The sequence below is a fragment of the Myotis nattereri genome (genome assembly GCF_964212035.1).
Source record: "Myotis nattereri genome assembly, chromosome: 20".
NCBI lineage: Eukaryota > Metazoa > Chordata > Mammalia > Chiroptera > Vespertilionidae > Myotis > Myotis nattereri.
Window position 1 is genome coordinate 4,121,483 of NC_138096.1, and position 12,013 is coordinate 4,133,495.

Below are 12,013 nucleotides of genomic sequence, written 5' to 3' on the forward strand. Positions count from 1 at the left end.
CCAGTGAGGCTCACTGTCACCCCTGGACCGAAGCCTGGGATTCTAAGTACCAAAGACAGGGCCTCTTGCCCTGGCCTCCCAGAGCCAGGTCCGGACCGGGAGGCAGGCGGGCAGGAGGTGGCGGGGCCATGCATGTCAGTGTCTGCCGCGCGTGCCCAGGAACCTGCTCGGATCCCAGGACTCAGAGGCCTTGGGGCTTAGCCTGCTCGGCCTTTGGCAGACATTCCGGATCCATCCTCACCCCCGCTGAAAGGACGAGCAGGAGTGGCCCTGCCCGCCTGGGATCAGGCATCAGGGTTGACCTGGGCACGTAACTGAGCCACGTGGCTCTCAAGCACATCTGGGACAGCATCTTCCCCAGCCTCCTCCTCCAACAGCTCACTGGACCAGAACCCCTCGGGCGGAAAGACAAATCCACACATGATCCGGTGGATTTCCCTCGGTGAACCCAGAGTTAATCTGCATGAATGGAACCAGTGACTCCACGGCACACGGGTGCTTCTGCCCCGGGGGCGCGTCTCCTGACAATGGCGAGCAGGGACACCCCCCCGCCAGCACTGCACGCCAGCGCACTTGCTGAAGGAAGTGACACGAGGCAGGAACTCGGGGAGCCCCAGCCTCACGCTTTCCCGTGAACGCTCACTGTCTACGCTGCAGGATGATTCTCAAACTCGCCGACAGTCATTCCCGACACCACTCCCAGCTCCGCCGCCGTCGGCACCCCGGCTGCTCTGCAAACGCCCGCCCCGCTCTGCGAGGTGGGGAACACCCCCACGAAGCCAACCTCCTGTCTCTCTAGAGAAAGTTCACTCGGTCTCGCCAAGGCTGTGAGCCCTGCCGGGAGGAGCTGAGCCATCACCCACTTACTGGGTCCCGAGCCTCCGGTAGTTGCTGATGGAGAACGCATCGATGGTGAGCGCGTTCAGGATGATGGCTGGGTACAGGACGTACTTTTCAAAACACTGCAGCCGCACGTAGAGCCTTTCGAACCACATCAAGTGGGCGGCGTCTGCGGGAGACACAAACCCGCCCAGGACGGCCACGGATCAGGTATGTGTCTTCAGGCGCATGGGATATAAGCAATACCTCCCCTTTAATTCAACATAATAAGCAATAACCCCCTTTAATTCATAAGGAGTAAGAGGTCGCTGTAACATAAACAGTGACCCAGCAGAATGCCTCCCGATCTAGAGTCGGGGGTCAGTAAATGTCCATTTTTATTTCATCCTGTTCAGGGACGGGGGAACTGGGAAGAGTGAAATTGAACAAAAGTTCCTGATACAGGTTCCCTTGCAGCCTATCAGAATAATATTGATTACAAAACCAAAGTCACTCTCACTAGAACAGCCGTTCTCAACCTGTGGGTCGTGACCCCACTGGCGGTCGAACGACCCTTTCACAGGGGTCGCCTAAGATCATCCTGCATATCAGATATTTACATTACGATTCATCACAGTAGCAACATGACAGTGATGAAGTAAACGAAAATAATTTTATAGTTGGGTCACAACATGAGGAGCTGTATTTAAAGGGCCAGAAGGTTGAGAACCACCGCTCTAGAACATTCCCCATGTCAATCGCGCCTAAAAGACAACTAGTTAGATCCGGCTTCCTGCTCCGCGAAACCCCTTTTTCTGATTCCTCAGTTTAGAGGAGCTCGACGCTGTCCGATCGGGGCCGTCACAGCCAGGGCGATGCAGCTGCTTAGGAAACACGTGGACAGAGTCCTGTCGACATCTGTCACCAATTCAGAGACACACGACCCCCTCAGCCAGGTCGCTGCAAAAATATGGAAATGAAGAGGAACAGAAGCCGCCCTCATCCGCAGCGACTTAAAGGAGACATTTGAGCGGCTCCTGGCCAGAGAGGCCCTGGGTACCGGGGGTGGGTGGGTGCGATCGGACTTTCAAATGCTGGTCTTTTGACTTTCAGGACAAGATGTATAGGGTGTCCCAAAATTCACACAAGGTTTGAATTTTGCGTGAGCATTAACAACAACAACAAATAAAAGCCTAATTTTACTTGGTTTATTGAATCAGATTCTAATATCTGTGGCCCTTTGATTTCAATCCCTTCCATTTGCTAAGCATCACCAAGTACCAATGACGGCCCAGGAGCAGGGACCATGAAGACCAATGAAGACCACGGCTTTGTGTCTGTGCCAGCAAAGCCGTGGAGGCCACTGACCCGATGTGCTATTCCACACATAACCCTATACTGTATACTTTATGAATCAATAAAAAATTTATAACTTTTCATTATAAACCTGTGTTTTCTATGAAAATTACTTCTTGCGTGGATTTTGGGACACCCTATAGGAGCAGCCGCCCGACTCCCTCTGGGTCTGAGCCCCCAGCTGAGAGGCAGCGGTCACCTCTCTGCGTGTCGCACGCACCAGCCTCACGGCGACGCGCACTGCGTTCGGGGAAAACAGCTGAGGTCCAGATCCGCCGTACGGGAGCCTGTCACTCACCCGTCACTTCCCGCTGCCGGTACTCCCTGCCCCTCAGCACGGGGTGTGCGAGCCACATCCACGGGTGGTGCTTGCGGAGCTGCGGGAGCAGGTAGTGGGTCACGAAGCCCACGGCGCCGGCCAGGGCGAACAGCACGAGGCTGAGGAAGGGCTGGAGGACAGAGGGCGTGAGCGTGAGCCGGCTTGGCCCCGGGCAGGGCCGCCCGGGGTGACACAGGCCGCCGGCCTCCCCCGGCCCCCTCAAAGCACAGACGCAAGCTCAGGCCTCGCCTCGGGCCTCGGAACGGTGCCTCCTTCATCACGAGCCCCCGCTCTGGGCTGAGAACCACCCAGAACCAAGAAGGTGGGCGGAGAACCAGCCCGTGGAAGTCGTGAGGCCCAGGGGGGTCTGGCCACCGAAGACTTTTAAAAAAAAAAGGAGATTGAAGAATAACAAAACTGCCCGGCCGGCGTGGCTCAGTGGTGAGCGTCGACCTATGAACCAGGAGGTCACGGTTCCATTCCCAGTCAGGGCACATGCCAGGGTTGTGGGCTCGATCCCCAGTAGGGGGCGCACAGGAGGCAGCCAATCAATGCTTCTCTCTCATCAATGTCTCCCTCTCTCTTCCTCCCTGAAATCAATGAAGATATATTTTAAAAAATAACACTAGCTAATAGATTCTGCCTCATTGAAAGAATTCATAAATATGCAACATTTTTATAGAGACAGCAGCTGCCGTCAGAGCCTCAAGCCGCCAGTCCCACTGAGATTTCTCTGCTTCTGTTTCTCTACCGAATCTCTGGTGCTGGCGCTGTGACCTGCGTGTCACTCGCTGGGGCCTCACTCAGCCTGTGCTACTGCTGCTGACCCACCTCACGGTGGTGGGGCCCACAGGCAGGCAGCAACACAGTGCCCACTGGGGGCACGAAAGAGTCAACAAAGAGCCGAACCCGTGCCCTGGCCGGAGTGCTCAGTGGTTAGAGAGTCGGCTCCCGGACCCCAGGGTCGCAGGTTTGACCCCCAGTCCTGGTTGGGGGCATGCAGGAGGCAACCAACTGATGTGTCTCTCTCACATCAATGTTTCTCTCTCTCTTTCCCCTCCCTTCCTCTCTCTCTAAAAATCAATGGAAAAACTTGGGTGAGGATTACCTCCCTCCCCCCCAAAAAAGAGCCAAACCCGCATGCAATTGTGGGCCAAGCCTCAGCCGGGACCCAGTCCCCACCGCCCAGGGCCACCCCCCAGGCCTCCCAGCTGGTTCCTCTGGGTCCCCGTCCCCTCCAGCCCGCGTGCCGCCGCGGGAAGGGGACCGGCGCGTGGACACGTACGCGCAGGGACAGGAAGACGGTGCTGGCGCTCACGGCGAAGGACAGGACCGCGGCCACGGAGCACAGGAGCAGGTCCGACTTCAGGACGTCCCTCTGTGGCGAGAAAGCGGCCGTCAGGGTTATGTCTCTGTGTTTCTCTCGGCAACCCTGCCACCAGGCAACTCAGGCCCCAGCGCAGGGACCCTGGCCAAGCTTCCCCGCGGGGAAGTCTTTATAATATACTATTAAACTTCAGAGAGCTAAGTTCCTCTTCCTTATACTTCTTTTTCAGATTTTTAAAGCTTTTAGCTGCTATTCTTTTTTAAAAAAATATATTTTATTGATTTTTTTAGAGAGAGGAAGGGAGAGGGATAGAGAGTTAGAAACATCGATGAGAGAGAAACATCGATCAGCTGCCTCCTGCACACCCCCTACTGGGGATGTGCCCGCAACCAAGGTACATGCCCTTGACTGGAATCGAACCCGGGACCCTTCAGTCCGCAGGCCGACGCTCTATCCACTGAGCCAAACCGGTCAGGGCATCTTTTTTATTATTATTATTGATCTTAGAGACAGGAAGGGAGGGGGAGAGAGATAGGGAAAGAAAGAGAGACTAGAGAGAAAGAGAGAAAGGCAGAGAGAGAGAGAGAGAGACAAAGAGAAAAAAGAGAGAGAATAAGACGGCCAGAGAAAGACACAGAGAAACAAATCCAGACACAAGGAGGGAATCTTATGCTCACATTACAGCACAAGAATATGATGCATCAAACTGCGAAAGCTGAATCCGATGGTCTCATTAAAATATTATAATTGGGCCGGAAGCCTCGCGGAGAAGGGCACATACATCCCATGACATCCCCTACCAGGACGGCTCTACCTCGTGCCGAGCCTTTCAAAGTGTGCGAGACCCAGGCAGGCACCTCCAGCCACACGCACGAGAGGCCATCGGGCGCTGCTGGCCGCAGCTCCCTGCTCCACGCGTGACTTGTGCCACAACAAAGCAGAGAGCTCGGCCGCCAGTCACGACACGGAGGACCCCCCCGGGGGAGGGGGAGACCTGGGGCCGCGGCTGTCGCTGGCCCTGGCCCGGCCATGCCAGCGCGATCCTGTGTGTGCAGCTCCCCGCGTGCCATGCGGTGCCTGGACTGTTCCCCGGCACACGAGTCTCACCACCGAGTCCCTCATCTTCCCCGGGAGAGGGTCCTCCGCCAGCTCCTCCGGGTCCGGGCCGGAGCGTTTAGGAAACCATCTGCGCTGAACGAAGGACCTGGAAGTGGGAGGACACGTGTTTGACTGTTGGGAATGTGGCCGTGGCCGTGGCGAGACCTCAACGCGGACCCCACACTCACAGAGATAACAGGAGGCTCTCTCCTGCCCCCTAAGGAAAAGGGCCCGCATTCGAGTGATCGCCAAGGTGGCGTCTGATTTCCAACGTCCCTCCTCGCGGAGGCAGGAGAAGTGGGTGCCCCGGCTGTCAGCAGCTAAGCTCGGGGGCGCCCCACCTCTGCCAGCCTCCTCCAAAAACAGCAGCAAAACTCAACCTTCCCGACGAGTCCCCGACAGGGAAGACTGCAGACCGCACCCCCTTTTCCCTTTCCCAGGCCGTCCCCTGCGCTGCACCTGACAGCCTGGAACTGGGGTTTCTCCAGCCCCCAAACGTCCTGGCCGCCTTGCGTCAGCCTCTCCCCGTTTGGACAAGTTACATGGGTGATTGACACCTGATGGCGATGGGTTCGCTGACACGCGAGACTCGGGCATCGCACACTCATCAGAGACTTAACCATCCGACCCCAGGAGGTGAGAGGGTTTATTCCCAGTGACTGAGGACGGTGCACACCCCACCCCACACCCGGAGGGCGCTGGCTGCATCGGGAGCAAAAGCAGCACAAACCCTTCCTTTCAGAGGTGCCAGCTCCGTCTCCCCGAGTGACCCTGGGAGTCGAGGCAGCGGGGCCACTGGCTGGGTGCAGAGAGGGTCCTGGCTGGGGCAGGCACTTCTCAGACGTTCACCCACAGGAAAGGCTGGGCAGGCTTGGGCTGCGGGCTCCCCACTCCCTGCACCCCTCCCCCACCCCTGCACCCCACCCCACCCCTGCACCCCTGTATCTCTGCGTCGTGTGCTTGTGAGCTTTACTCGGGAGCACAGAGGCACTGGAATGTTTGCTGGCAGCTCAGGGGTTTCTGGTCAACCTGCAATTCCCCCCCTTCCCCCCACTCGCCCAGGGACCAGCTAGGAAGAGTGCGACCCCTCCCCCACCCCCTACCCCCCACCCCCGTGAGAGAGCAAGGCTGCAGGGACCCATGCACGGTGTGTGTGTGTGAGAGAGAGACAGAAACTCACACATGTGTGCGTGTTACAGCACAGGCATATCACTCATCGGCGTGTCTGTTACATCACAGGGCATGTGGCTCACACGCGTGTGTTAGAGCACAGGTGTGTACAGATGTATGTGTGTGTCCCAGCACAGAGCGTGTGTGTCTCAGCTGCGCGTGCGCTGCAGTGTGGAGCGTGTTTCTCGCGTGGGGCGTCACAGCTGCCGGCGTTGAGCTCGGGCGCGGTACTCACAGGAGCACGGACGGGTCGCTGCTCTGCCGGCTCAGGTGGAAGGACAGCGAGACCAGGAGGCCGCAGAAGGCGGAGAACAGCGCGGGGATGTGCTGGGTGCTCCAGGGCTCCTGGGGGGAGACCGCAGAGCCCGTGCGTGAGCTGCTCATGGGGCTCAGAACCAAATTCTCGAGTGGGCGGGTCACGCGTGCCCACAGGATAGGCCGGCGAAGCCAGCGCTGCCCTGGGCAGAGAGCCATTTCACTGCGCCAGCCTCACTTTCTTAGAAATGAAAACACATCTCCTGCCTGGCCGGTGTGGCTCAGTGGTTGAGCATCGGCCTATGACCCAGGAGGTCAGGGTTCGATTCCCAGTCAGGGCACAGGCCCGGGTTGCGGGCTCGATCTCCAGTGTGGGGCATGCAGGAGGCAGCCGATCCATGACTCTCTCATCATTGGTGTTTCTCTCTCTCTCCCTCTCCCTTCCTCCCTGAAACCAATAAACATCTATTAAAACACATCTCCTTCCTACCCCACAGGGAAGGCGCAGGGTCCCGGCAGCAGCATCTGGCAGGGAGCCGAGCCCGGGGCCTGCAGCTGCAGAGTCGGGGGGAGTCTGGCCCCAAGGCCCATCCCCCCACCAGCCCCGCTGAGGGCCGCCCGAGAGCCTCTGACCACCCTCATGGGCCTTGGGTTGACCCTCACAGGTCACCGAGTCTCCACTGTCCCTCCACCGGTCCCTCCCCCTCCCTGTATCCAGTGGGCCAGGCTCCCATGGTCTCCGTCAGGACTGCTGCTCACAGCGCCCGCTCGTGGGAACGTGAATGCCAACCCCGCAGCCCTCCCTCCACAGACCCGGCTCCCCCTCCACATACCAGAGGGTCCCCTCTCAGCCACGGCAAACCAACCCCACGGTGGTCCTCCACGCGGTACTTTCCACGACTCCTCGACGACCTCATCAAACCTCCTCCACAGGGAGGGACGGAAGCCCCTAGGATCGGACCCTCGTCCACATTCCAGCCCCCTTCCTCACACTGAGGGTACGCACAGCCCCCAATCCGGGAAGGCACCCGGCTTCCCGTCCCCCTGCCTTTGCAAACAGGGTTCCCTCTGCCCAGAGGGCTCTTCCACTCGCCCTGCCTACACCACGGTGCCTGTGAACTCCTACCCATGCTGCAGCGGCCAGCGTGAAAAACCCACTGAGTTGGTGCCGTCTCCCTGACTTCCAGGGAGAAGCGTTGGCCCCTGTGAGGAGCACACGCGTGAGGAAGGCAGACACGGGGTCTTGGGAAAGGAAGGCCACGTGAGAAACTGCAGCCAGGAGTGACAGGCGATGGGACAGCGAGGTGCGAGGTGCCAGGCACTCAGAGGGCAGGACGCAGAGGCTTGGGGGAGTCACGAGCGTGGCTAAGTGGGGCCCCGACAGAACAAACGGGAGCCTGGTCCTCCCCCTGCGGGGCTCCGGCCAGGGCAGGCTCGGTCCGCGGTGCTGGTGGGTGGACGACGCTGTCCGAGGCCTCCTCGCAGACACCTCTCCACTCCCCGCTCTGGCCACCGCCCACGGCCTCCCTCCTCTCACTTCCTGCCTGGCTGGTCCCAGAAAATTCTAGGGAAGAGCAAGACTCCAAAGGCAGAAACCTGCTCCATTCCATGTCCTTCCATGGACCCTCTGCGCTTGCCCACGCTTCTGTCCATCACTGTCAACTCTCGCAGCCAACGAGGGAGTCTGTTTAGGTGGGACTTGCTACCGTCTCGGATGAGTCAAAGGAATATGAAATCAGAAGAGGAACCAAATGTTCTCCTTAATTAACATTCCAGGGAGCAAAATCAACCCCCAGTCCCCCGATCTGTCCTCTATCGAGCAACAATAGTAAAAATGCAAAAAAGCACAGCCGACACGCTGACATGGGCGGCAGGGCCCCTCTGTCCACTGCAGCGCAGGGATGGAAGGGAAAGTCAGTCCCGGGGAAACGGAGAGCAAGCACAAAAGGCAGAAACAACAGCCTTGTTAAACCGGCAGCAGGGCCCGGCTCCAGGTGAGGCGGCGAGATTTCCTTCCTCCGAGGGGCCCCCTTGCGGATTGGCTCACCTCGTTCCTTCAATTTGCAGCATTTAACAGGCGTTGCACTGAGAGCGGAGAGTCCGTCTGTGACTATCCGGAGCCTCAGGGCTTACACATGAGAAGGGAGAGATGCAGATGGCTCCATTTTTACCAAAATGTTTCAAAATATGGACAGAACGTGAAGAATCTGGAACCACAGGCCAGATCGCTTCTTGCAGGCGGTATTGCTCTGTGCCGAGCCAGGGGACGCCGGGCCACCCTGGGGTGCCAGGACCTTTCCGAGGCGCCCAGCTCCGTCCGGTCCCAGGCGTGTTTCAACCCGTAAGTGAACCCCAGAGCCCCTGCGTGCGCGCCCTTTCCTGGCACACAGCTGGCCGTGTGCGCTCCAAGAAGAGCCCACTTACGATGGCCCGACGGTCACTTACATGGACAGCACGTCTCAAGCCAGGATGAACAAAGGAAAAAGCGATTCCAGCAACAAAGCCTTTGTCTCCTGACCGACCGGGCCAGAGAGAAGCCTGTGGGGGAGGCCCAGCCTGGTGGGCCCTGTGCGCCCAGGTGTCTGAACACCCGGCCTCCCTCCGCTGAGGCCTCCTGCCAGGCCTGCTGCCCCTGACGCTCGGAGGGTCCGTGTCTGTCCGGCCTGGAGGCCACATCTGATTCCCGGGACCATCAGGGGGTGCCACGGGTGCTGGGAGAAGGCAGGGCGTCCGCTCACCTACCTTCACGGCGATGAAGCAGAGCGCGTGCAGTGCGGTGGCGGCGACCGCGCTCCGGGCCACGCTGCAGACGGCCGACGTCATCCCAGAAACAGCTGGAACAAGCAGCAACAGGCCTTCCTAGACCGTGGTCCCCACAGCCGGGGCGTGGGGTCAGGGCGCGGGGGAAGGCCGCACACTCAGGCATCGGTGCCTGGGTCCGAGTCTCACCTGCTCGGCCCAGAGGTCCCGGGAGGGGGCAGCCACACGTGCCTGCACAGGGGCCCACCGACCACACGCGCAATGGCACAGCCCACGCTCGAGTTCACACGCTCCCGGACGTGGCCAAACGCACACGCGCCACCCTGACACCCACTCACTCTCGTTCACACACATCCCGGCGCGTGGATTCTCCGAGGAATGGCCAGCGGGGCCCCCAGCCCACTCCACGGCTCCGAGAGCCCACCCCTCCCTGGTTCCTGCCTGGCTGGACCCAGCAAGGTGCGCCCCTCTCGGTTGGGCCTTGACCGAGCCCACCTGAAGCAGGTCAGGCGCTCAGGTCAACAAGAAACCACCACCCGTGTCCCGGGAGTTCCAGCCCGAGGCTGCTGGGCCGACCCGGCACCGGAGGAGGAGGAGGAGGAGAACACGTACCAGAACCGCCGAAGACCAGCATGTCGATTTGTTCTAAAAGGTAAACGCAGAACGTGTTGATCTGCGGGAAGAGGCCCAGGAGGGACATGGCCGGGAAGCAATACAAGAACCCTGCGAGGGCACAGACAGAGGGGCGGTGAGGGGGCGCTGCACCTGGACCCCGCCGTGGTCCCCTGCCCACCCACTACATCCCTCCCGATCGCCCGGGACCCCACAGGCCGTCTAGGCTGAGCCCAGCGTGTGCAGTGGAAGCCAGAGGCTGCTCTGAGACGGAGCCAGCAGAGAGGCCCCGGCCGCCCGGCTGAGCGTGACCTCGGGATGCTGGGAGCGGGCTGGCCTTCAGTGACCAGGGGGATGTGGGCTCGAGGCAGACGAGGGTGGGAGAAAGCGGCCCGGGAACGTGACAGGAACATGGAAATCCCAGGGTGGCAGTTAGGGGGGCTCTTCCTGTCGGGGACGGGGGGGGGGGGGGCAACAATCGGAGCCCAGGGGGGTCCCTGCTTTGTGTGTCTGTCCTCGGAGCCCGCAAGTGGCCAAGAGTCCTGAACACTGTAAACGTCTGCTGGAGCCCGGCCAGCGTGGCTCAGTGGTTGAGCATCGACCTATGAACCAGGAGGTCAGGGTTCGATTCCTGCTCTGGGCACATGCCCGGGTTGCGGGCTCAATTCCCAGGGTGGGGCGTGCAGGAGGCAGCCGATCCATGAATCTCTCTCATCGTTGATGTTCTCTCTCTCTCTCCCCTTCCTCTCTGAAATCAATAAAAAATTATTTAAATAAATAAACCAACAAACATCGGCTGGAGACTTAGAGTTCAGTCTTGACTCCAGACTCCACAGGGAGCCAGGGAGACTGGTGATGAATTAAGAGACTCCACACACTGACGCTGGGGCACGGAGGGCCGCCTCCCCCAGCCATCGCCACGCACTGGATAAAGCATCCATGTGCACACAGCTTGGCGCTCTCTCTCTCTCTCTCTCTCTCTCTCTCTCTCAATTCCATTTCCGCCAGGTTTCACAGAACCACGGAAACTCGCGTTAGTAATGCTAGGGCGCATCTGTCCTCCTTGCCGTCTCAGTGTATTGGGTAGAATGTCAATGGAGTTGGATCCTGGTAATCCTCAATAAAACAAAGGAAATTAGATTTGAAACCCAATAAGCCAAACAGGGATTATGTCTAAACCCTATACATCAACTAGTCAACAGCGGGAGTAGATGCCAGGGGGATAGGGGGGAGGCGGGGGGAAGGGGGGGCGTTCAGTTATTGCTGAAAAATCGGAAATGCAGGCTTTCCCGGTGAAATGGTAGGAACGGGAGATTTCCGTGTCCTTCTCTCGCTCGCAGCGGGTTAAAAGCAAGCAAGCGAGGGACGAATCCCTCTAGAGCTGGGCCGAGAGCTGGGCCAACAGCTGGGCCAACTTCGTGAGTAAAAGGTGACGGACGAACGAACGTGGCCATGAAAAGTGGGCCTTCGCTCGGCATGGGGTCACAGTTGGATGCTCACGGTGAATTCGTTGCAATGTTTTCAGTGGCGAGATCTGAACTACCGTCACCGGCCAAATAATGACATTTTGGCCAACAAAGGGCCACATCCGTGACGGTGGTAGAGCCTCCAGCCGAGGTGTGTGGGCTACACTCTGGTGGCCGATGCCATCGCCTGAGGACACTTCTCAGGGCCAATCACTTCCCTATGTGGCACTTGACGGTACAGCGTGGGGCTCAGGCAGGTTTACGGTTGTTGGTAAGGAAAAATTACGTCATGATTAATACATAATAATACAGCCCGGCTGGTGTGGCTCAGGGGTTGAGCATCCACCTGACCAGGAATCGCACCGTGACCTCCTGGTTCATAGGTCGATGCTCAGCCCCTGAGCCACGCTGGCCAGGATCAAGACCCTTTAGAACGATCCGGCACTGGAGGCTCTGGGGCCCTGGCACCCACGGTCCCCCAAAGGTGGGCAAGCCCAGAGGAGAATGCACAGCTTCGCCCCATACCCTCGTGGGGAAGTCTCTCCCATCGGGGAGTCTCTCAGAAGGGACACGGAGCCCAGACCCTTGCTCCCCCGCATTCCCACCCACACCCCCCCCCCAGCCCCCCGGGAGGCGCTCACCCAGGAGAAAGTCCCTGGCGGACTGGAGTGACCCCGGGGAGCACAGCTTCAGGCCGTACACGACGTAGGTGGGGGGGTGCCTGGCTTTGGCCCCTGCATCGAGAAGCAAAAGAAGGCCACACAGCACACAAAAATAGATTGGTCTGCTGTATGCAATGATTTGGTTGTGTCCCTAGAAAACAAACACAGT

The 12,013-nt window shown here is 59.2% G+C and overlaps 1 protein-coding gene across 1 annotated transcript in view; it reads right to left on the bottom strand.

The window, feature by feature from the left end:
• PCNX2 (pecanex 2) overlaps positions 1 to 12,013 on the bottom strand; it is a gene marked incomplete at its 5' end in the record, with an annotated part of 58,401 nt that overhangs the window by 25,406 nt on the left and 20,982 nt on the right. The window contains 8 exons of the mRNA XM_081114324.1: positions 868 to 1,009; positions 2,474 to 2,624; positions 3,780 to 3,872; positions 4,929 to 5,025; positions 6,325 to 6,434; positions 9,087 to 9,178; positions 9,717 to 9,827; positions 11,824 to 11,995. Of these exons, the coding sequence (XP_080970450.1) occupies positions 868 to 1,009; positions 2,474 to 2,624; positions 3,780 to 3,872; positions 4,929 to 5,025; positions 6,325 to 6,434; positions 9,087 to 9,178; positions 9,717 to 9,827; positions 11,824 to 11,995 (968 nt within the window). The remainder of the gene's footprint in view (positions 1 to 867; positions 1,010 to 2,473; positions 2,625 to 3,779; positions 3,873 to 4,928; positions 5,026 to 6,324; positions 6,435 to 9,086; positions 9,179 to 9,716; positions 9,828 to 11,823; positions 11,996 to 12,013) is intronic.